The sequence below is a fragment of the Neofelis nebulosa genome, chromosome 10 (genome assembly GCF_028018385.1).
Source record: "Neofelis nebulosa isolate mNeoNeb1 chromosome 10, mNeoNeb1.pri, whole genome shotgun sequence".
NCBI classification, from domain to species: domain Eukaryota; kingdom Metazoa; phylum Chordata; class Mammalia; order Carnivora; family Felidae; genus Neofelis; species Neofelis nebulosa.
Window position 1 is genome coordinate 6,557,104 of NC_080791.1, and position 21,088 is coordinate 6,578,191.

At 48.1% G+C, this 21,088-nt stretch overlaps 1 protein-coding gene across 1 annotated transcript; it reads left to right on the plus strand.

Moving 5' to 3' along the window:
- The first annotated feature begins 656 nt into the window (after nt 1-656).
- On the plus strand, nt 657-20,356 carry ACAT1 (acetyl-CoA acetyltransferase 1). Its single transcript, XM_058686660.1, has 12 exons — nt 657-797; nt 8,539-8,586; nt 10,381-10,498; nt 11,465-11,560; nt 11,792-11,892; nt 13,003-13,146; nt 14,038-14,188; nt 15,004-15,099; nt 16,881-16,994; nt 17,837-17,901; nt 19,374-19,531; nt 20,160-20,356. Exons 1-12 carry the CDS (start codon nt 726-728, stop codon nt 20,278-20,280), a joined length of 1,284 nt encoding a protein of 427 aa, XP_058542643.1. The 5' UTR covers nt 657-725; the 3' UTR covers nt 20,281-20,356.
- Nucleotides 20,357-21,088: the final 732 nt, after the last annotated feature.

Consider the following 21,088-nt stretch of genomic DNA (forward strand, 5'->3'; position numbering starts at 1 on the left):
ACACTTAACCCAGTGAGCTACCCAGGTGCCCTGACGACTAATAGAATTCTTTTTTGAATTGTGGGAGTGCCTGGCTAGCTCAGTCGCTGGAACATGTGACTCATGATGTCAGGGTTGTGAGTTCCAGTCCCATATTGGGTGTAGTCATTAGAAAAGGGGCACCTGGCTGGTTGGGTCGGTGAAGCATGGGATTACATCTCAGGTGGGTCCCACCTTGGGTGTAGAGCCTACATAAAAATAAAATGAAAAAAAGTTACTTAAAAGATAAAATTAAATTTAAAAAATTCTTAATTGTTCAGTAAAGTTAGCTGTTAATATGCATTCTATTCCCCTCCTACTGAAATAGCTGCAAAAGTATCTCATCATAAATTAAAACCCAATCAGATGTCTGAATAATACTTTAATGAGCTGTGTAGACCTAAGCGGCAGAAAACACTCAGGTGACACCACATCCCTGGCACTACAAGGTCGGAAGTGCGAAGACTGGAGCAGCCGCGCCTCCCGCCCCTTCCGGGCTCAGGCCCGCTCCTCCGGCCAGAAGGTCTTCCGTAGCCCCGCCCCTCCTGGATGTCGGCCAATAGCTGCGTCCATCTTCGCCGTCCGAGGCTCCTATTGGAGGAGCGGGCGGGGCGCGGCCGTCCGGGGTGGGCGGGGCAGCGGCGCGGGGACCTCTGGCGTGCGCCGGCAGTCTCCACGTAGAAGGTGTCCCTGGGTGCTTGGTGGTCATGGCTGTGCTGGCGGCTCTCCTGCGTGGCGGCGCCCGTGGGCGCGGCCCCCTGCTCCGGAGGCTGATGCGGGTGAGAGGGGTTGGGACCCGGGCTGCAGAATGCCGGCCCGCGCAGGGGAGGACCCCGGCCCGCGAAGCTCCAGGCGCAGGCCTCGGGAACTCTCGCCGGGAAGCCCATCTGTACCGCGCATGCTCAATGCGCGCCGCTGCCTGGCGCCTGCGGGGACCCGCGCGTGGGTTGCGCGGGGCTCGGACCGTTGCAGGCCGAAGGGTCTCTCCCTGGCGGGCGCCCTGAGCGAAACGTCTTCCCCGGGGTTTTCCTTCTTTCCTTTTAAATTTTTCCCGGGATTAAAAAAAACCAAAACATGTTTGTGAGCATCGTTGTCAGGATGTTTTATGTTCGTGCAGTAGGTCTTCATTGGGCTTGCGAGACGTGAGGCCCTAAGGGGGAATAAAAAGAGGCCCTTGGTGCAGCTCACATTTGCCAGGGAAAATAAATGGCTGCTCACCATACAAGGAATAGATTATACTTGATGTTTCGTATTTTGGAAGGGGTGGCCTCCATGGGCGTGCCTCGCCTCTGGTTGTTATGCTGGCGGTGCACAGGAGCCACGGCCTTGAACGCCAAGACTGTGTTTCCCATACCTCAAAGCAAAGGAGCCTGCACCTTGGATTCAGGATCAGGCAAAATTTAGGGATTAGTAAGACTTCAGGGTGTGGCTGGTGAGGCCTGAGTTTTCCAGGCTGATTGGGGTAATACGCTTTGAAGTTCACCCACGTCATTTTTTATGAGTTGGGATTTGACCCAAGTCAGTGGAGACCGTTGATGTGGTTTTTTTTTTTTGGGAGGGGGCGGGGGGGGGGGGGGAGAGTTGTCATAGCCAGAGATCTGGAGGATTGAAGTGGGGGAGAAAACCATTGTCTGTTTTGGTTTGAGGTAACTTGAGCTGCATGCTGGCAACAGAAGCTGAAAAAGGGAGCAGCATTATGCAAGAGATTTATGAAAGAATAAATGTGGAACTTGACAGACAGGGAGGGTGCGGGGCCAAGGGTAAAGGAGTCTAAAAATAACCCCCGGTGACTGAGCAAATAGAAAAGGCAGGAAGAGTGGGTTTCCAGGAACGAGGAGTTCTTTTCTTCTTTCTTTCTCCCCGTCCTCCCCCCACCTAGCTGCAGAGGGGAGTTGGGAAATGTACCAGGATCAGTTCTTAATGAGCTTGTTTGGTATTTCATGGAATGATTTGGGAGGTCAGGGTTTCAGCCAGTGTTGGCCAGGTGAACTAGGCCCTGTTAAGAAACACAGGTGCAGAGCCTTCTTAATTTATAGTTAAGATATTACCGTCAAACACACAGTTGCTGATGGAAGAGTGGAGCTGTAAGTTCACAGCGTTGGTAATTTGAATTAAGTGGTCATTTACTGAACTACAGAAATCTGTTAACGGGATTTTCAGTGTTCAGTGCCAGTTTGTTGAATGGAATGTGACTGTTACCCTTGGCACACAAGTGTCTCATGATCAGCAAACCTGAACGGACTTCATTGGAGCCTGTTGCCCTGCCAGCTGTAATCACTAAGCGGCTGGAGGTAGATTTCCCTGCCACTCATTCAAAGAATACCAGCGCTTTTCTTTTTTTGTATTATTTTTCTTCCTGTTTACCTTCTTGATACTACTGAGCATCGCCTCCTTGAAGCTCCTATTTTGACCCCAAATTACTGCCTTTTAAAAAAATGTTTGTTTATTTTTGAGAGAGACAGAGGGTGAGTGCGGGGGGAGGGACAGAGAAAGAGGGAGACACAGAATCCGAAGCAAGCTCCAGGTGCTGAGCTGTCCGCACAGAGCCCCATGCGGGGCTCAAACTCACTAACTGTGAGATCATGACTGGAAACAAAGTTGGATGCTTAACTGACTGAGCCACCCAGGAGCCCTTTGTTTTGTTTTGTTTTGTTTTGTTTTTGTTTTTGTCTTAAATACTCGAACTGATAAAACAAATTACTGCATTGTGCCTGTCCTGGGTCTGTTTGTTGTCAGATTCCTTTCTGCCCTCTGTATTGCTGCAGGGGTTCCTCTTGGGTGTGCAAACATCTAGTGTCTACTAGCTGACTTCTGGCTGTGTTCAGAGGCTGGTAAGAGATTGGGAGATAGGAATGGAGAAGCCAGGATTATTTTCTCTCCGTCTGCCCTTAGATGGTGTTGCGGACAAAGTCAGGGGCTCTTTTGGTTCTCGTTTTTGCAAGGTGACCCTGACCCCTTGGCTTTGGTAACCTTGGTTCTTCCCTTTGTCCTAACATCCTAAATGTGCTAATGCCTTCCTGTTGTTAATCTGTACTGCCTGTCTCCTGTTGTTCTTAGCTTTCCTATCACCTTTGTATTTAATCTCTGCATTCAGTTATGTTTCAAATACAGTGGTTTTCATTTTCCTGGTTGAACCCTGATGGATACACTTCCCATTCCCTTTCACCCCATGGTTTTTGCACCTCAGTCCCTTGGCCTGCTTTCTTAACGCAGGCCAAAAGAAAAGTCAGGATATTGCCGTAAGCTGGCAAGTCCTATAGCAGTTGGCTGTGCTAATAAACATAGGCGGAGAAGGAGAGATTCCAGAGGTAGCCTGGAGGTAGAATCTGTTGCCCTTCATGAGTAATTGGCTAAGAAGACCTGAGCGAGAAGGAGTTAGGTGTAATTTGGGGGCCTTGGCCTGCCATTTAGTGGATGGTAGAGGTTTTCAGAGGAACAGATGTGGGGCAGTAGAAAGAAAGTGATGACTTGTATTTTGGACTTGAGTTTGGAGTTGCCAGTTAGAGGAAACGGTGTGGCCTGTAAGAGAACTGCGTGAAATACACATTTGGAAACGACCAGCCGCGGAAGGCGGTAGCCTTCGCAGGCATTGATGAGCTCCGTGAGAGCAAGTGCATGGAGGGAGAAGAGAGCAGGACTTCGCATGGGGCCTTAGGGAGACAGGGCATTTCAGGACAGGCTGGACAAGCAGGATCCTGTGAAGGGGAGGGCAGAGAGCATGGCATCATGGGAGGAAACCCTGGGCAAGAGACTGTGTCTGAAAGCCCAGGGAGGGGAGGTTTTCAGCAAGGGGGATGTGTTAGCTTTCTTGGGCTACTGTAACAAAATTGTGCAATTTGGGCAGCTTAAAACAAGAGAAACGTTTCAGAGTTCTGGAGGCTGGAAATTCCAAAGTCATGGTGTTGCCACGCCGCACCCCCTCCTCCCCCCCCCCCCCCCCCCCCGATCCTGTAGGGAAATCCTGCCTTGCCTCTTCATCCCTTCTGGTGGTTTGCTGGCGATCTTTGGAGTTCCTTGGTTTGTTGATACATGGTCCCAGTTCTCTGTCTTCACCGGGCAGTCTCCCCCAGTCTTCTGTTTTCTTCTGTGCATGTCTGTCTCTGTGTTAAAATTCTCTTTCTGTAAGAACATCAGTCCTACCGGATTAGGGCTACTCGTCTTGCTTGTTTCCATAAGGACCACTATCAATAAAGTTACAGCCTAAGGTACAAGGGTTAGGGCTTCTTTGTTTTGGCATGGTTGGGAAGTGGAGCACAGTTCAACCCGTAACAGGGCACTCAGACTGTAAAGATTTAATATAACAAGGTAGTTAGGTAAGATTTTTTAACAGTGGGATTAGAGAAATGAAATACCTACATTGAAAACTGTTGCTTGCAATTAGCATAACTTTTTTAAGTTTGTGTATTTGTTTTGAGGGAGGGGGAGAGACAGAGAGAGCACGCGCCAGTGGGGAAGGGGCATAAAGAGAGAGAATCCCGAGCAGGCTCTGAGCTGTCAGCACAGAACCCGACGCAGTGCTCGATCCCACCGACCGGGAGATCATGACCTGAGCCAAAGTCCGATGCTTAACAGGCTGAGACTGAGAGACACAGGCGCCCCCTGATTGACATTTTTAAAGCTGGGTGCATGGAACTGGGCAGGAGGCTGTCATATTGGTGGGAGAGCGGGACAGGACCTGGTGGCAGTAGTGGAGGTGGAGAGGGGGAAGAATTTAGGTGTATTTTGGTCACGGGAGTGCCCGCATCTGGGGTAGGGTATCTGGGTTTTGGGGAAGGTGAAGGGTGAGTGTAGGGTCTGGGCTTGAGCACTTGGGTACTGCGATGTTTGGAGGTGGGACGTGCTGGGAGGCAGCCAGTTTCCTGGGGTGCAAATTGAGGGCAGTGGTTTGGACACGGAACTGAGGCCAACGAGGTGGTGCTTGGATCCTGAGTCTGCAGGTCGGTGGGGAGGTCAGGCTGGAGACAGTTTGCAGGTCATCTGGGCGACCGTGAGGCCGAGGGAGAGGGGAGGCCCTGGCCCTGGGCGGGCTGGGAGGGGTGACACAGCCCAGGACCGTGTGACCGTGGACGCCGAGGAGAGGGAGGCCTCAGTTGGTGGTCCCGGCGCCCTGCGGTGGAGGGGACCCGGCTGGAGGAGGCCCAGGCAGGGAGCCCGGGGCCGGACCCACTTCCCGAGAGACCGAGCGGCTTGCCTGCCGCGCCGACCCTGCTGAGCTGGTGCCAGGCCGGGGGGTGGAAGGGGCGTTGGTAAGTGGGTGGTAACCGTAGGCCACCTGTTGGAGAACTTGGGGACCGGGAAGCCGAGCAGTGAGGTGAACGCTCAGGCTCAGGGTCGGCGGTTTGGGAAGTTTGCGGGTGTTTGTGTGGGAGGCCGCGGAGCCTGACTGTGCGCCTGGGTCCAGGCCAGGCGGGGGCTGGGGGAAGGGGGGACGAGGAGGGGAGGCGCGCCTGAACTTGTGGACTTCTTTGAAAGCGCAGCTGCAGGCAGCATCGGGCCGGCGGAGAGGCCTGGGAGCCCTGGGTTAGAACCAGGAACCCTGAAGAGGAGGAGTGGCCCGAGTAAAGGCCGCGTGATTCCGAGGCTCCGCCTCCCTTCCAGACTCGCCATGGAGTGGGGGTTGGGGGTTGGGAATATTCACCGCGGGCAGCTCCCGGCATCCAGGGCATCATAGGCCGCGTTCCTGGACCCTGATGAAAGGTCCGTCTCCGAGGAACTGCCTTTGCCTTTTGCGGCCCGTCAAGCTCTTTCCTCCTGTTGGAACAGTTAGGTTGCCTTCCTTTACTTCTCTGCCTGCCGAGGGCTCCCTTCTCCCCTGCCACCTCTGCTGTGACGCCGCGTTGGCCGTGGTGCCGACGGCTCCAGCGCCCGGGACCCCTCCGTTGAAGGGCCCGTCATCACCCAGTTGAGCCGGTCTCTCGGGGTGCCGCTTGGGTCACAGTCCACCCCGTCCGTGGTGCTGTCAGCTCTGGCCAGCGGGAGGAGGGTGCAGTCAGAGGTACTTAGGGCTGTCCCTTCCACCCCATTTGAGAAAGGACTGTAGCTGGAGAGGCCGTGACTGGCATGTTCAGTGCAAATGGGAACTTAAAAAATTTCTTTTCACTGCTTTAGTTACAGCCCACAAGATCGAGTATGTTGGGTTTCCATTAAAAGTGTGTTAGTTTCCAAATATTTGGGAATACCAGCGGGAACTTGTAATTCAAAGTTGGATCACAGAGGATAAGCTGGAATTCTTCACGAGAAGTCAGTTCTGTCCGCAGCAGCCCTGATTATATGATGTGTTAAGGGCGCACTTGTTTTCGCACAGCTGAGAGGGAGGAGTATGGGCATTTGGCAGGTGCACTTGGGTCTCGCCGGCCGAGGCCCTCGTGTGCTGCCTTGGGCCAGTGCGTACATGGGAAGCTCAGGAGAGTGAAGTCACAAACCTGGCTCGTCTAATGACTCAGCTTCCAGAGGGACAGGTAGAGATGGCGGGGGAATGTCATTTCAGGGTCTGCGCAGATGGGTTAGTCTGGAAGTGACAACATGTCGGTGACCTCTGTTGTGTGTACTTGTGACGTTATTTATTGGAAAGAAGAACTTAGAATGTAGAGTTGCTGCCCGCAGCGTTTTGTTGGAACTCTGTGTCTGGAGAGCATTGCGTCATGCCAAGTAAGCCTTCTCACTGATCCCTGGGGATGGTTTATGAGGCTCCCTGTGTTTTTTTTACATGTTGTCTTTGGAGCGTGGAATGTGTACATGTAATTTCGACATTTCTCATTTTGTAAGACTATGATGCTGCTGTAATAGAGGGATTATATTTTATGGATACCGGATTCCTGATGTCGCCTTCGGGAAAGTAAACGATTCCAGGTGTTACTGAGCGAGTGAAGGATCAGGTCATTAGCAGGTGTATTTGACATCCCTTCCTCACAAAGACTGTAAAGACATCACTTCAGAATATGAGCTGCTTTGAATATTGTAACAATTATATGTATATATATGTTTTAATATATTTCTTATGTTTATTTTTGAGACAGAGAGAAACAGAGCATGAGTGGGGGAGGGGCAGAGAGAGAGGGAGACACAGAATCCGAAGCAGGCTCCAGGCTCCAAGCTGTCGGCACAGAGCCCGATGCGGGGCTCGAACCCACGAGCTGTGAGATCATGACCTGAGCTGAAGTTGGACGCCTAACCGACTGAGCCACCCAGGCGCCCCTAAATTAGGTTATTTCTTGTAGCAAAGTCGTTTATGTGAACTTTCTACCTAAGAGTGACTTACTTCGTCATATTAACCTGGGGAAAGAAGATGATCTTAAATGCTGTTCTTCCACTGCCGGAACAGCATTCTCTCTTACGTTGCTGTTTGCATCTGTTGTTATCTACACACTTGATAAACCAGTTTCTTGCGGTTACTGCGCTTCTCTCTGCTCATAACCACTCGTCGAATCTACTTTCTTTTCGTGCTGAGTTATAAATCGAGAGCTGCCGTGGGTTATTTGCGCGAAGTCAGGCCAGCCTTTATGTGTTGTGGGTTTGTTACACTGAGGTGTGATTGCCCATTGATAACTATCAACAAGAGTAGGTTCTAAATAGAAGTTGTTAGTTTTGAGTATTTACTTTGCTTTCTGACTTCAGAGGCTAAAAAAATTTATTCTTTGTTCTTTGTCCTGTAAGTTGTTCATTTCCAGGAAAGTCAGGTCTCTGAACTGTGACTTGTATTTCCTCAACTTGGTCTTGATGGGTTTTGTTCCTAAGAGCCGTGCAGAAAGAAGTGGGGTGTACGGCAAGGTATTTACCCTTTTCTTTCTTGAAAAATAATTTGTCTGGGAATATAGGCCATGTTTATAGGAGGTATGTTTGCCTCAGATAAATCAGTACATTCGTTAGAAGTGGATGAAGAAAATAACAAGTTTTATTTATATATATATATATATATATATATATATATACACACACACACACATACATATATATATATATTTTTTTTTTTTTTTTTTTTTGGGACAGAGAGAGACATAGCATGAACGGGGGAGGGACAGAGAGAGAGGGAGACACAGAATCGGAAACAGGCTCCAGGCTCTGAGCCATCAGCCCAGAGCCTGACGCGGGGCTCGAACTCACGGACCGCGAGATCGTGACCTGGCTGAAGTTGGACACTTAACCGACTGCGCCACCCAGGCGCCCCTATTTATATATTTTTTAAACAACGAGGATATTTTCTTATGGAGCTCTAAAATTACTTAATTTAGAATTTAGATTTAACGTAAAACTACATTTTATAAAACTTACACTTAAAAAGGCCTAGAAATTTTAAGTTTATAAACTTATCTGAAGTTAAAGCAACATTTCAATGAATAGCTAAAAAGTGTATTAACAAAGTAGTATTTTTTCAGATTGTAACAGTGATATGCGTGGTGTAGAATGTGGAATTAAAAACACACGGAAGCAGAAAGAAGTCCCCATAACCTCGCTGCTGAGAAGTACAAAATGATGTAGGTTAATACTTTTTACACGATAACTTTATAATTGTTTATATTACAGGAAATAAAATACACGGAGCGAAGTTATGTATCAAAACCCACTTTGAATGTAAGTATAAATTTAAATCATACTTAAACATTTTTTAAATTTAAAGGAAAATGTGGTCAATAAAAAAAATGTCTATCTTTATATTTGCATATTTGTGGGGCCACCTTGGGGGCTGCTGTGGTTGGGAATAGCTAATTCTTGAAATAGTAGGTTAAACTCCCAAATGCCCCTGAAGAGACATCAGTCTACTGCCCTTGCCCTGCGTAATAAATGTCTGCTCCGTCCCCACTGTCTCCTGCCAAACAGCCTTCTCTCTCAACTGTGCTGTGTTCGTCCTTACTCTCAGGGACCCTCTTTATACCGTGAGGGACATGTAGAGGCCACATGGAAGATACTAGCAGAAAGAAACTGAACCAGGCTGGGTATTAGACAGGAAGGACCATCATCTGATCACCTGGTGCTTTCTGAGGGGTTCTCTTTGTTTTCGAGTCCCTCAAATGACTTCCTAATGGCCATAAATCTTTTTTTTTTTTTTTAACTTAAAAAAAAAAAAGTTTATTTATTTTGAGGGAGGGAGGGAGACAGAGAGAGGGTGCACAATTGGGCGAGGGACAGAGACAGAGAGGGAGAGAGAGAGAATCCCAAGCAGGCTCCACACTGTCAGTGCAGAGCCCCATGTGGGGCTTGAACCCACAAACCGTGAGATCATAACTTGAGCCTAAGTCAAGAGTTGGACGCTTAGCTGACTGAGCCGCCCAAGTGTCCCTGATGGCCAGAAATCTAAGGAACACTTCCCTTATTTATCTCCGGCCTTAGGAGAATGCCCAAGGCAAGTGTGAGGAGAAAACTGTTAAAATAGTTTGACAGTGTCTAAGAGGGCTTTATCTATTTTTTCTTATGGTTCATGTTAATATTATCTTACTAATCACTTAAGAAATTATGGTTGTGCCGTGTCCTCCTTACAAGGCCCAGCCCCGTCCACCCAGCACGCAGGTCTGGACCGCCCCCCACCCAGAGCCGCCGTCAGTGAAGAAGCCTTTTGGTTAGCGCCCTTGATGGTGCGGGTGACAAGGAAACTGATCGTTTCCTAAATTGTGAGGGCGTAGTAGAATCAAAACTCAGCCTTCTGGTTTCAGACCTCTTGTGGACAATGGGGAAGCATCTGTGCCTGCTTTAGACTTGGTTTGTCTGAGGTTTACAGTTAGATCTTAAATCCTAAAGCACCATTATTGGATTGATTAGTCTTACTGCTATTCAGATACTGAGATGGTTTTAAGGAGTAGTCATTCATAAAAAGTCTCTTTTTTTAGATAATAAAGCAGTCCCTTATCTGCGACCCCGCTTTCCATGGTGTCTGTTCCCAGTGGTCAGCCTGGGCCTGGAAGGAGACGATCCTCCTTGTGATGTCCCCAGAAAGCCAGTAGTAACCTAACGCTCTGTCCCAGTGCCTGGCCGGCTCACCTCACGTCACCTGCGTCCGTGGGCATTTTATCATCACTCACCACGGTGGTCCTCAGGGGGCATCCAGGACAGTAAGATCCTGGGAGAGGGACCATGTGCACGTGACTTTGATGCCCGTGTATTCTTCTAGTGGTTCTGTTTGACTAGTCATTGTTGTCAGCCTCTTACTGTGCCTGACTTACGAATTGAACTCCGTCACGGCTGTGCACACGTAGGAAAACGAGTATAGTGTTCATTTCTCTCCGGTTTCAGGCGTATCCACTGGGCATCTGAGAAGGTATCCCCAGTGAATAAGGCTGGGGGACCACTGTGGATCTGTGAGTGATGTTGATTTAATGAGAGATGGTTTGGGTGAAATTTTGAAATTGTTCTTCCCATCTTGTGTCTTGCCAGGAAGTGGTCATAGTAAGTGCCGCGAGAACGCCCATTGGATCCTTTCTAGGCAGCCTTTCCTCCCTGCCAGCCACTAGGCTTGGTTCCCTTGCAATTCAGGGGGCCATTGAAAAGGCAGGTCAGTAGTTGCTTTTGGCTTTTTTTTTTTTTTTTTTTTAAATAAGTAAACTCTGTGCTCAACATGGGGCTTGAACTCATGACCCGAGATCAAGAGTCGTGTGTCCCTAAGTCTTGAATCGCTCAATTGTACACGTGAAATGAATTCTACACTGTGTGTTAACTGACTGGAATTTGAATAAAAACTGACAAAAAAAGAAAGCAACAGAGTCGTGTGCTCTGCCCACTGAGCCAGCCAGGCACCCCAGCTCCCGTGCTTTTTTGTGTTGAGGGGGGCAGTGATTAAATGGAACAAGTATTTGTTTTGCACTAACTGCGTACATAACATTTAGAAATGACTTAATGCCTTCCATTTCTTTCATTTTTAATGTTTATTATTTATTTTGAGAGGGAGGGAGGGAGAGAGAGAGGACAGAAAGAATCCCACGCAGGCTCTGCATTGTCAGTGCAGAACCCGATGCGGGGCTTGACCTCCCAAACCGTGAGATCATGCATGACCTGAGCTGAGATCAAGCGTCTGTCGCTTAACTGAGCCACCCGGGTGTCCCTTAATGCCTCTATTTCTAATTTTCTTGTGAAGGAATCTTTGTGCTACAGGGCCGCCTGGCTGGCTGAGCCCGTTAAGTGTTCGACGCTTGATCTTGGCTCAGGTCATGATCTCACGGTACATGAACTGGAGCCCTGTGTCCGGCTCTGTGCTGATAGCTCAGAGCCTGCTTTGGATTCTGTCTTTTCTCTCTCTCTCTCTCTCTCTCTCTCTCTCTCTCTCTCTCTCTGCCCCTCCCCCACTCACATTCATTCTCTCTGTCTCTTAAACATTAAAAAGGAAATCCTACAGTGAGTCTGAATCTCACAGCTGACAAAAAGAAACCATTCCCGCTATATAATGTCGTGTACCTTATTAGTAATCACTGATTATTCAGTTGAATAAAATACGGACATGCCTGTTTTATTTGTGTCACAAAAGGGATTCCGAAAGAAGAAGTGAAGGAAGCATACATGGGGAACGTTCTACAAGGAGGCGAAGGTCAGGCCCCTGCGAGGCAAGCGGTCCTGGGCGCAGGTACCGGGAATTGTTCTTCTTCTACACTTAAGGTGTTTGGCGCAGCACGTTGGAGGCCATGTCCGCTTAAACGAGATGTCAGATGCGTCATCGAACATGGATTTATATGGGCAAGAGCGATGCCATTGGGGGTTAGAAGTTAACGTGCTCTGTTGTGTTCGTTTTAACTCTGCGGCTGTCAAAGAGTGTCTTCTTTTTTCACAAGTGTGACCTGACTTGTGTCGGTTTTAGGCTTACCTCTGTCTACTCCGTGCACGACTGTGAACAAAGTCTGTGCCTCGGGGATGAAGGCCATCATGCTGGCCTCTCAGAGCCTCATGTGTGGACATCAGGTAAGAAGCACCTCCTTTTCCAATTTGTGGTGTCGGAAGTCCCCAGAGACGTCGCCTGTGAGTGCTTTAGAAGTGCGATCCTTTGTCCCGAGTACAGCCGCTGTGGTGTTTGACGCTCGCCGTCTGGATTTGCTTATCGCGCTTGGAGGAGACGTCAGATGATAGCTTCTGGGTCTTGTGTTAAAAAACAGTTTTCAGCCAAGATGTTTTAGTCTTTGGGTGACCTTTTACTTGGTCTTTTTCTGAGATTCTGGGTGATTTATAACATCGTGACTTTTTTTTAATTTTTTAATTTTTTTTTATTTTTGGGACAGAGAGAGACAGAGCATGAACGGGGGAGGGGCAGAGAGAGAGGGAGACACAGAATCGGAAACAGGCTCCAGGCTCCGAGCCATCAGCCCAGAGCCTGACGCGGGGCTCGAACTCACGGACCGCGAGATCGTGACCTGGCTGAAGTCGGACGCTTAACCGACTGCGCCACCCAGGCGCCCCCATCGTGACTTTTTTATTTGCCAGAATAAGAGGGTTTTCATCAGAGATGAGAATAAGGTGCTGACCCTGGGAATCAAATCCTCGACTGAGCCCAGAATTGATGACGCATTTATGGTTCCTACATACCCAGGTTCATTTGTTAAATTGTGCAGGTTTTCTCCTGGCTTTGCTGAATTTTTTAATTTCTTATTTTATTTTAGAGTGTGTGAGAGAGAGCGCACGCGAGTGCAGGAAGGGCAGAGACAGAATTTTTTTAATGTTTATTTTGAGAGAGGGAGCGTGAGCAGAGGAGGGGCAGAGAGAGAGGGAAAGACAGGATCCCAAGCAGGCCCGCACCGTCAGCCTGGTGTGGGACTCAGAGCCGCGGATTGCGAGGTCATGACCTGAGCCAAAGTTGGATGCTTAACCGACTGAGCCACCCGGGCGCCCCATCCCATCATTACACACTTTAGACCATTTTTTTCATCGGGGGCAAGAGGGTATTTGTATGTTCGCCATGTAACAGATGTTGAATGAAGCCCACAGAACGCTTGTGTGCTGGAGCTGTGAAGCGGGCATACTGGGTCTGCAGCTCAGCTCCTGTTGGAACTGACATTGTGCATGTTCGCTGCCGGGCAGGATGTGATGGTGGCAGGTGGGATGGAGAGCATGTCCAACGCTCCCTACGTAATGAACAGAGGCGCTACACCATACGGTGGCGTCAAGCTTGAAGACTTGATTGTGAAGGATGGGCTGACTGACGTCTACAATAAAATCCATATGGTAATTATTGCTTTTTAAGGAGAAATACCGGCTAGTATACAATACTGCTTGACTTTAAGTTTATTTTGAGAGATTGCATGGGTAAGCTGGGGAGGGGGCAGAGGGGGAGAGAGGATCCCAGTCAGGCTCCGTACTCTGCGCAGAGCCTTCACGGGGCTCGAGCCCATGACCCTGGGATCGTGACCTGAGCCGAAATCGAGAGTTGGGTATGCAACCGATGGAGCCACCCAACTGTCCCTGCTTGACTTTTTATTTATTTATTTTTTTTTAAAGTTTTTTTTTTTTTTTTTTTTTTTTAACGTTTATTTATTTTTGGGACAGAGAGAGAGCATGAACGGGGGAGGGGCAGAGACAGAGGGAGACACAGAATCGGAAGCAGGCTCCAGGCTCTGAGCCATCAGCCCAGAGCCCGACGCGGGGCTCGAACTCACGGAACGTGAGATCGTGACCTGAGCTGAAGTCGGACCCTTAACCGACTGAGCCACCCAGGCGCCCCCCTGCTTGACTTTTTAAAATAAGTGTGTTTTGGAGAGGAAGGATGGGCTCTCTAAATGCTCATTTTCACCATTCATTTTGGGAAAATACTGTCCTTTGCCCACTGCATCAGTTTGGCTCTGTTGTTGAATAAACCGCCCCACCCAGGGGGATAGGGGGTGTCCTGACTTCTAATGACGGATTCCACAGCTGTTGAATTTGCCTTTGAACTAGCAACTTCTGAGCTCACTCAAGTGCCTGACGAGGAGACATGAGTGAAAAATTACCCGGTATCGAAAGAAGTGTATTTTTAGAAACTGAGTTTACCGGCTAACCATGGTTTTAGGTTATACAAAGTTGGTATTTTATAAGTTACGTCAAGTGAATTAGTTTGATAAAGATCCCAACTTGAATCAGGGGAACTGTGCCGAGAACACGGCTAAGAAGCTGCACATCACGCGCGAGGAGCAGGACGCGTACGCCGTGGGCTCCTATGGCAGGAGTCAGGCAGCCTGGGACGCCGGGAGGTTTGCCGAGGAGGTCGTTCCTGTCACGATTTCGGCGAAAGGTAGACGCGTGACCTTCCAAAATCGGTTTGATTTTTAGTGGACTTACATGTTGTGGAAATCTGGTTTTAAATTAGTATGTTTTTATCTTTGTTCAACTGAGGACACAGATGGTTATGGTCACTAAAGTGAAACGTTGCCAGTTGAGAGAGAATAGAATTAAACCCAATTTATCAAGTTCCACCTCCCCAGATTCCACTGAGAATAATACTTTCAATTCGAGAAATGGATTAAAAACCTTTGCAGTGTAAGTGACAGACCGTATATTAGCCTTTTAAGTGAAACCGGGGTTTTATTAGAAGGGCGGGGCTAGGCGGCTCTGGGCTCCACACCCCTTTGTCCCACCCGCATCCCCAGAGCCCCCTCTGTAGGGCTTGTGGTCACAGAGATCACGGGGCAGGTGCCCCCCCGCCCACCCCACCCCCCGACTCCAGCAGACTAAATCCACAGTGAAGTCTTGTTCCTTTGGTTTAGGTTACATTTCCATTCAAAAATGATGACTAGGCTCCAAATGACGGAATCGCTGGAGCCTCTCCTGACCCCAGGGTCAGGAGAGTGGGTCGTATCTGTGGTGGCAGAATAGGGAGGGAAGAGAACGAGGTGTGGCCACATCTAAGATCCGAATCGTCCAACTATTTAATAAGCTCCTCTTTCAGTCACTCTCAGGGCCCAGGTGATGGAAGGTAGAGTGGAGTCCCCAGGGCGGTGCGAGGTGCACGGGCTCAGAGGAGGCCCAGGCTGCCCGGGTCCTTGCCCACGCATCGCACCGACTCACTGTGGTCTTGGCCGGTGATTACTTAAAAGACTTGTGTTTCAGGTAAACCAGATGTAGTGGTGAAAGAAGATGAAGAATATAGACGTGTTGACTTTAGCAAAGTTCCAAAGCTGAAGACCGTTTTCCAGAAAGAAAATGGTTAGTACTGTGAAATGAAGCGTGACAAAAAGAGGAGTTAATGTACCATAGCTAGTCTGGGAACCACCTAAGGATTTTTTAAAAAGTAATTCTAGAAAACATAGCTGTTACTTAACATTTTCAGTTATGTCGGGCTCATGTGAAACGAACAAATTAGGTTTATTAAAAAAAAATCTTTAAAATCGCTTACTGGTTAATACCTTCAAAATAGAAATCCTAGGGAGGAGATTGTAGAATAGGTATAGAATGCAGTTTTTCATTCGCAGTTCATCTTGAAAGTGCATTGTGACATGAAAGTCGTTGAGATGTTAAATCCCTGTAAGATTCTTGACTAGGAAGCCGACAGCAGAGTTGTTCCCTGTTTTATCGCCAGTGCCAGGTAGGCCCTCAGTAACTGTCAAATGCTACCGTAAGTGGATGCCAGTGTTTAAGTTAATGCTTTTGGAATCCTTGAGAAGGTCAGTTCTGCTTTTAAAATTGGCTGTATATACAGTTGTCGTAACCCAAAGTTATTTTTCTGCCTTTCCTGATTGAGTTTCTCAATACCAACTATAGGAATGGATCAGTCGTCTTTATTTTTCAAAAAGCGTTTTATTTATTTTGAGAGAATGCATGCATGAGCAGGGGGAAGGGCAGAGAGAAAGGGGGGAACAGAATCCCAAGCAGGCTCTGTGCTGTCAGTGCAGAGCCTGAATCAGGGCTTGAAATCACGCACCGTTTGATCACCACCTGAGCCGAAATCCACTCGAACGCTTAACTGACTGAGCCACTCAGGCGTCCCTGGATCAGTCTTTTTTAAAGTATCATATAAAATTCATATTACAGAAACATATTTTTATATTTTTAGCTGCGGTCTACTGTAGGGTCTTTGTTGCAATTAAAAAAAAGAACCTGCTTAGTTGACATAGTTTACATACTGTAACATTCCGATGTTTTTTTTTTTTTTTTTTTTTTTTTTTAACGTTTTATTTATTTTTGAGACAGAGAGAGACACAGCATGAACGGGGGAGGGGCAGAGAGAGAGGGAGACACAGAATGGGAAGCAGGCTCCAGGCTCCGAGCCACCAGCCCAGAGCCTGACGCGGGGCTCGAACTCACGGACCGCGAGATCGTGACCTGGCTGAGGTCGGACGCCCAACCGACTGAGCCACCCAGGCGCCCCAACATTCCGATGTTTAAAACGTTCGGTCGAGGGGCGCCTGGGTGGCTCCGTCGGTTGAATGTCTGACTCCTGATTGCTGCTCAGGTCATGATCTCACGGTTCCTGAGCGTGAGGCCCACTTCGGGCTCTGCAATGATGGTGCGGAGCCTGCTTGGGATGCTCTCTCTGCCCCTCCCCTGCTCACAAACGGACTCTCTCTCAAATAAACTTAAAAAGTTGAATGATCTTTAGAGTTCTTGACGTCTAACTTGAAGTGATTATAGAGAACAAGTACCTGGTTTTGATACTCAGTTTTTGCTTCTCTCTTTCTCTGGGGAGAAAAAATAGCGGGCTGGTCCGTATGCCTGAAGTGCAAGCCAGCACGTACCTAGTGCCATCACACACGTGTTTCTGAGCTAGCTTTGACCAGACGGGTCCAGAACTAACCCAAGGCACTCTTACACGAGTGTTAGAGTTAGCTCTGCGTGTGCTTCCCGGAAGCTGGAATTCTCACCATGCATCGTGGTCATTTTTCACACAGCAAACCACCCAGGCATTACCCTGCAGGAATTTATTAAATCGATCCTGGTGAATTCCGTGTGAAATTGTGTTCTCACCTCCTGCTCACTGGTGCTTGCAGGCACAGTAACGGCGGCCAATGCCAGCACGCTGAACGACGGCGCGGCCGCCGTGGTTCTCATGACTGCGGATGCCGCCAAGAGGCTCAGCGTTAAGCCGCTGGCAAGGATAGTGGGTAGGTCGTGTTCTCAGCTCGTTTATCCCTTCACGTCTGCACACTTCCCGAAGTGGGGTTTCTGTGCTGGTAATACACGGTGTCTACACGTGTACCGTGTGATGGGATGTAACTCATAGTGGGAGCGAGCAGCTCCTTTAACCTTTGTTACAAATTGCTTTACGGGAAGAGTAAGCTTTAAAAATTTTTGTCCTGTCCGATATGAGGAGTGGGAGAGTACAATGTACATGTTTTACCGTGGCACCAAGGGGAAAGGTAGTTATTGAAAGTGTACGAAATTAGGGACTAAGAAATAGCTCATAATAAATGCCCGAGAAGCTAGATTTCCTGTGTGACCTCGTCATACCCTCAATCTAGTTACATGTATTTCTAGTTGTAAAATCTGCTTTGCCTTCTCAGTGTGTTAGACCAATACCATTTCGTTACTTACTAAAAGCCTTACAACTTCAGTTTTAGGCCAGGTCTTGGTTTCTTAACCTCAGCACTGTTGACATTTCGTAACCAGTGATTCCGTTGTTGAGGCTGTCGGGTACTTTGGATGCTTGGAGGCATCCTCACTGGATACGGCAGGACGTGGCATTCTGCCTGTTGCAGCACCCACGGTTTTGTGTGGATCATGCCAGTGTCCCTGGAGGCCAGTTCCCTCCAACCTCCTACCTGTGAAAATCCATGGCTTTGATGACTAATGTGGTTTTATAAAGCACAGAATCCTAGAAAAGGAACAAATACGTTTACATCTATTAGGATTGGGAAGCTTGCATCTTTGTGTATTATATATAACAACTGCTAGCGATCACTTGTACAAAAGATTTTAACGACCTATTAAATTTTTTAAACCCCAGCATTTGCCGATGCTGCTGTGGACCCTATTGATTTTCCAGTTGCACCCGTATACGCTGTACCTAAGGTGAGAACAGATGAGGGCCGGTCCTCCGTTATGCCGGCCTCTGGTTTGTTTCTACCAACGCTGCAAGGTTTAGGTTTTCAGTGTCACTCGTCTGCTGAAGGACAGAGCTTGGTTTTGAATCTTCCAACTTCTCCTGAAAATAATTTGAGCAATCCACAGACATCTTCAGTGGAACAGACAAAAACTGTGAATTATTTTTAAGTATGATGCTGAACCTCACACCTGGTGTGATGACCAGAGTAGGAGGTTGGCGTGGCAAGGGAAAAGGGGATACTGAGGGGCCTGGTTCTAGAATTCAAAGCACATATTCACTACTAGGAGGTCTCCATTCTGCAAGGGAACTGTTGGGAGCCGGTCTTAGAGTAAACCTAAAAACGGAAAACCTACATACTCCAAGCTATCGCTCTGATAATGTCTCTCAGGGAAGTTGCTTTGTGTGCGTGGGGGGGAGGTCACAGGAAGAGACGGTGCTGAACGCATTGAGGGGCTGAAGGATCGCAGAAGACTGCGCAAATAAATCCTTTCAGAAGGAGAGGGCGTCACCCTGAGGGAGAACTTGAGACCAGCAGTCACAGAGCAGAAATCAGTGAGGAAGAAGGGTAGAGAGGATCAGAAAGGATGGGAAGTGATGGTCTGGCAGCAGGGGGCAGATCTGAGAAAGCAACGGAAGGGCATGGTACGGCCTCTGAAAGTGAGTGCCGCCCTGGAGAGCAAGGGGGGGTCAACAGGGATTCTGAAGGCAGAAGTGTGCTCCTGACCCTGGCCCGACTGAGAGCTCGACAGGTGGCCACGCTCAGGTGCCCTGTTGTTGCCTTAGGCTGTTGGAGCAGTAGAGCTTAAAATACTAAGCCTTCTGGGGGAAGAGAGGAAGGGGGAGGAATAGTTTCAAGTTCACAATAAAAGGGGAAATAGCCTGATTTTAGAGAGAGAATCACCATCCAGCCATTAACACCCCAAAGCCTTCCTGCATAGCTGAGGAACCACCAGAACAATAGCTGATAGAATAAAAGACCTGAAATAATTTACAGTGAAGGTACAACAGCTAAGAGTGTCTGTGCCCCTGCACCCCATGGCAACTTTTATAAAGGAGAAACTACAGGAGATGTAGAGAAAAACCCACACTCTTTGATTTGGCAGACGAAGATCTGCAACCAAGCATCAAGGCAAATAGATCTCAAGGCTGTCAAGTCAGAATCCCCAAATAGAGAATACGTGTTCGTTTCAGGTACCCATGGAACATTCAAGAAAATTAAGTTGTTTCGCTGCAAAACAAAGAAATGCAAAGAAGATCCTTTGCTTGTAGTGCAGTAAGATGAGAAATTAAAAGCAGAAAATTAAAAAGGCCCTTCCTGCTGGAAACTAAGAAACTCCAAATTTAAATATCTGTTGCATGAGGGGGAAATAGAAACCCAAATTGCGGAATTCCAAGAAAACAGTGAAAATAAATGTTAACTGTAAAATAAAATTTTTAGGTTCTTAAAGATGCAGGATTGAAAAAAGAGGATATTACAATGTGGGAAGTAAATGAAGCCTTTAGTCTGGTGGTGCTAGCCAACATGAAAATGCTGGAGCTTGACCCCCAAAAAGTGAACATCAACGGAGGTGCCGTCTCTCTGGGACATCCGATCGGGTAGGTGGTTCTGGAAATAACTGCGTCTGGGCTAGTGGCTACTTAACGACCTTTGTATCTCTGTCTAAACCAGACTGCTTCCTGCTCATTCCTATTACTCTTAACCGTTTCCTTCCCAGCGTCCTTGAAAGAGCAAACCCCACTTGTGATAGGACTTGACACCGAACACAGCCATGTCACTGTTGCCTAAGAACGGTTAGTTTTACGATGAAGAAGATTATTTAAAAGTAAAGTCTACCCTTGGGCTTTTAAAAAAAGCCCTAACTGTTCTGGAAACCTCTCTCTCCGGTTTAAGAAAAGGGGTCAAATTCTGCTGTCTGTAATGAAAGCCTTTTTTTCTTTTTAATGTTTATTTCTGAGACAGACACGCAGGGGAGGGGCAGAGAGAGAGGGAGACGCAGAATCTGAAGCGGGCCCCAGGCTCTGAGCTGTCAGCACAAGAGCCCGATGCGGGGGCTCCAACTCAAGGACCGTGAACCCCGAGATCATGACCTGAGCCGAAGTGGGACACTTAACCGACTGAGCCACCCAGGGGCCCCTAGACCTTTCAAGTTAATTTGGAATTGAAACAGGTTTTGGTTATATATTCTATAATTTATTAAAGACCAAAATGATCTCTCCATCCCAGGATGTCTGGAGCCCGGATTGTCATTCATATGGTTCACACCTTGAAGCCAGGGCAATATGGTCTTGCCAGTATCTGCAACGGAGGAGGAGGGGCTTCTGCCATGCTGGTCCAGAGGCTGTAGAACATCCGCGTGTCCAGAGCAACAACCTGAGGTGGCTCGAAGGGCCCGGAGCCACCAGTATGACGAAGTACCCGAGGTCTGTTGGGGTTTTATTTTCGTAACTTTTTTAATAACAAGGTCAACTCTCAAATCTTTTGAAATTCTAAATAAATTTTTTCTTCTCTAAATCTTTGGTAATCTTGAAAAGTTTAAAATACTTTTGTTATAAAGCTATACTAGTTGAAACACCAGTGTTCAGTATTAGTGACTTTTAAGTAGAAGCTTCCATTTGAGACCATCGTAATTTAAGAATCCCACGCAGATTCCACACTGTCAACACAGAGCCCACCGTGGGGCTCAATCTCACGGAACCATGAGATCAAGTCAGATGCTTAACCGACTGAGCCACCTCGGTGTCCCTCCTTGCAGCCTCTTCAAAGTGAGGGCAGCTGTTCTGTCACACCGGCAGGGCCTCCTACCATTAATGAAGAAGCCACAGGTAGTGTGGTCAGTGTTGCTGGAAACAGGAAGATAACCATGTGCTCGGGTCTCGGATGGGTAGAATTTCTCCTATCAGCAGGCAGGATTTAGGAGGACAGGGGTCTGAGAAGATCCTGGGCATTGCACTCTGGATTACGAAGGAAGGGAACAGACTGCCTATTCCGGTATGCCACAGTGCCTGTCCTTAAGCAGGATAAAATGCACCGTGTCTTGAATTTCATTTCCTCTGGGAAAAAAAACTACACTCTAGGCAGAGGCTGGCCTACGGATGCCAGCCTCAGCTGCAGAGCTCCCTCTGCAGGGAAAGCTCCTGTTCAAGCTGAGGTGG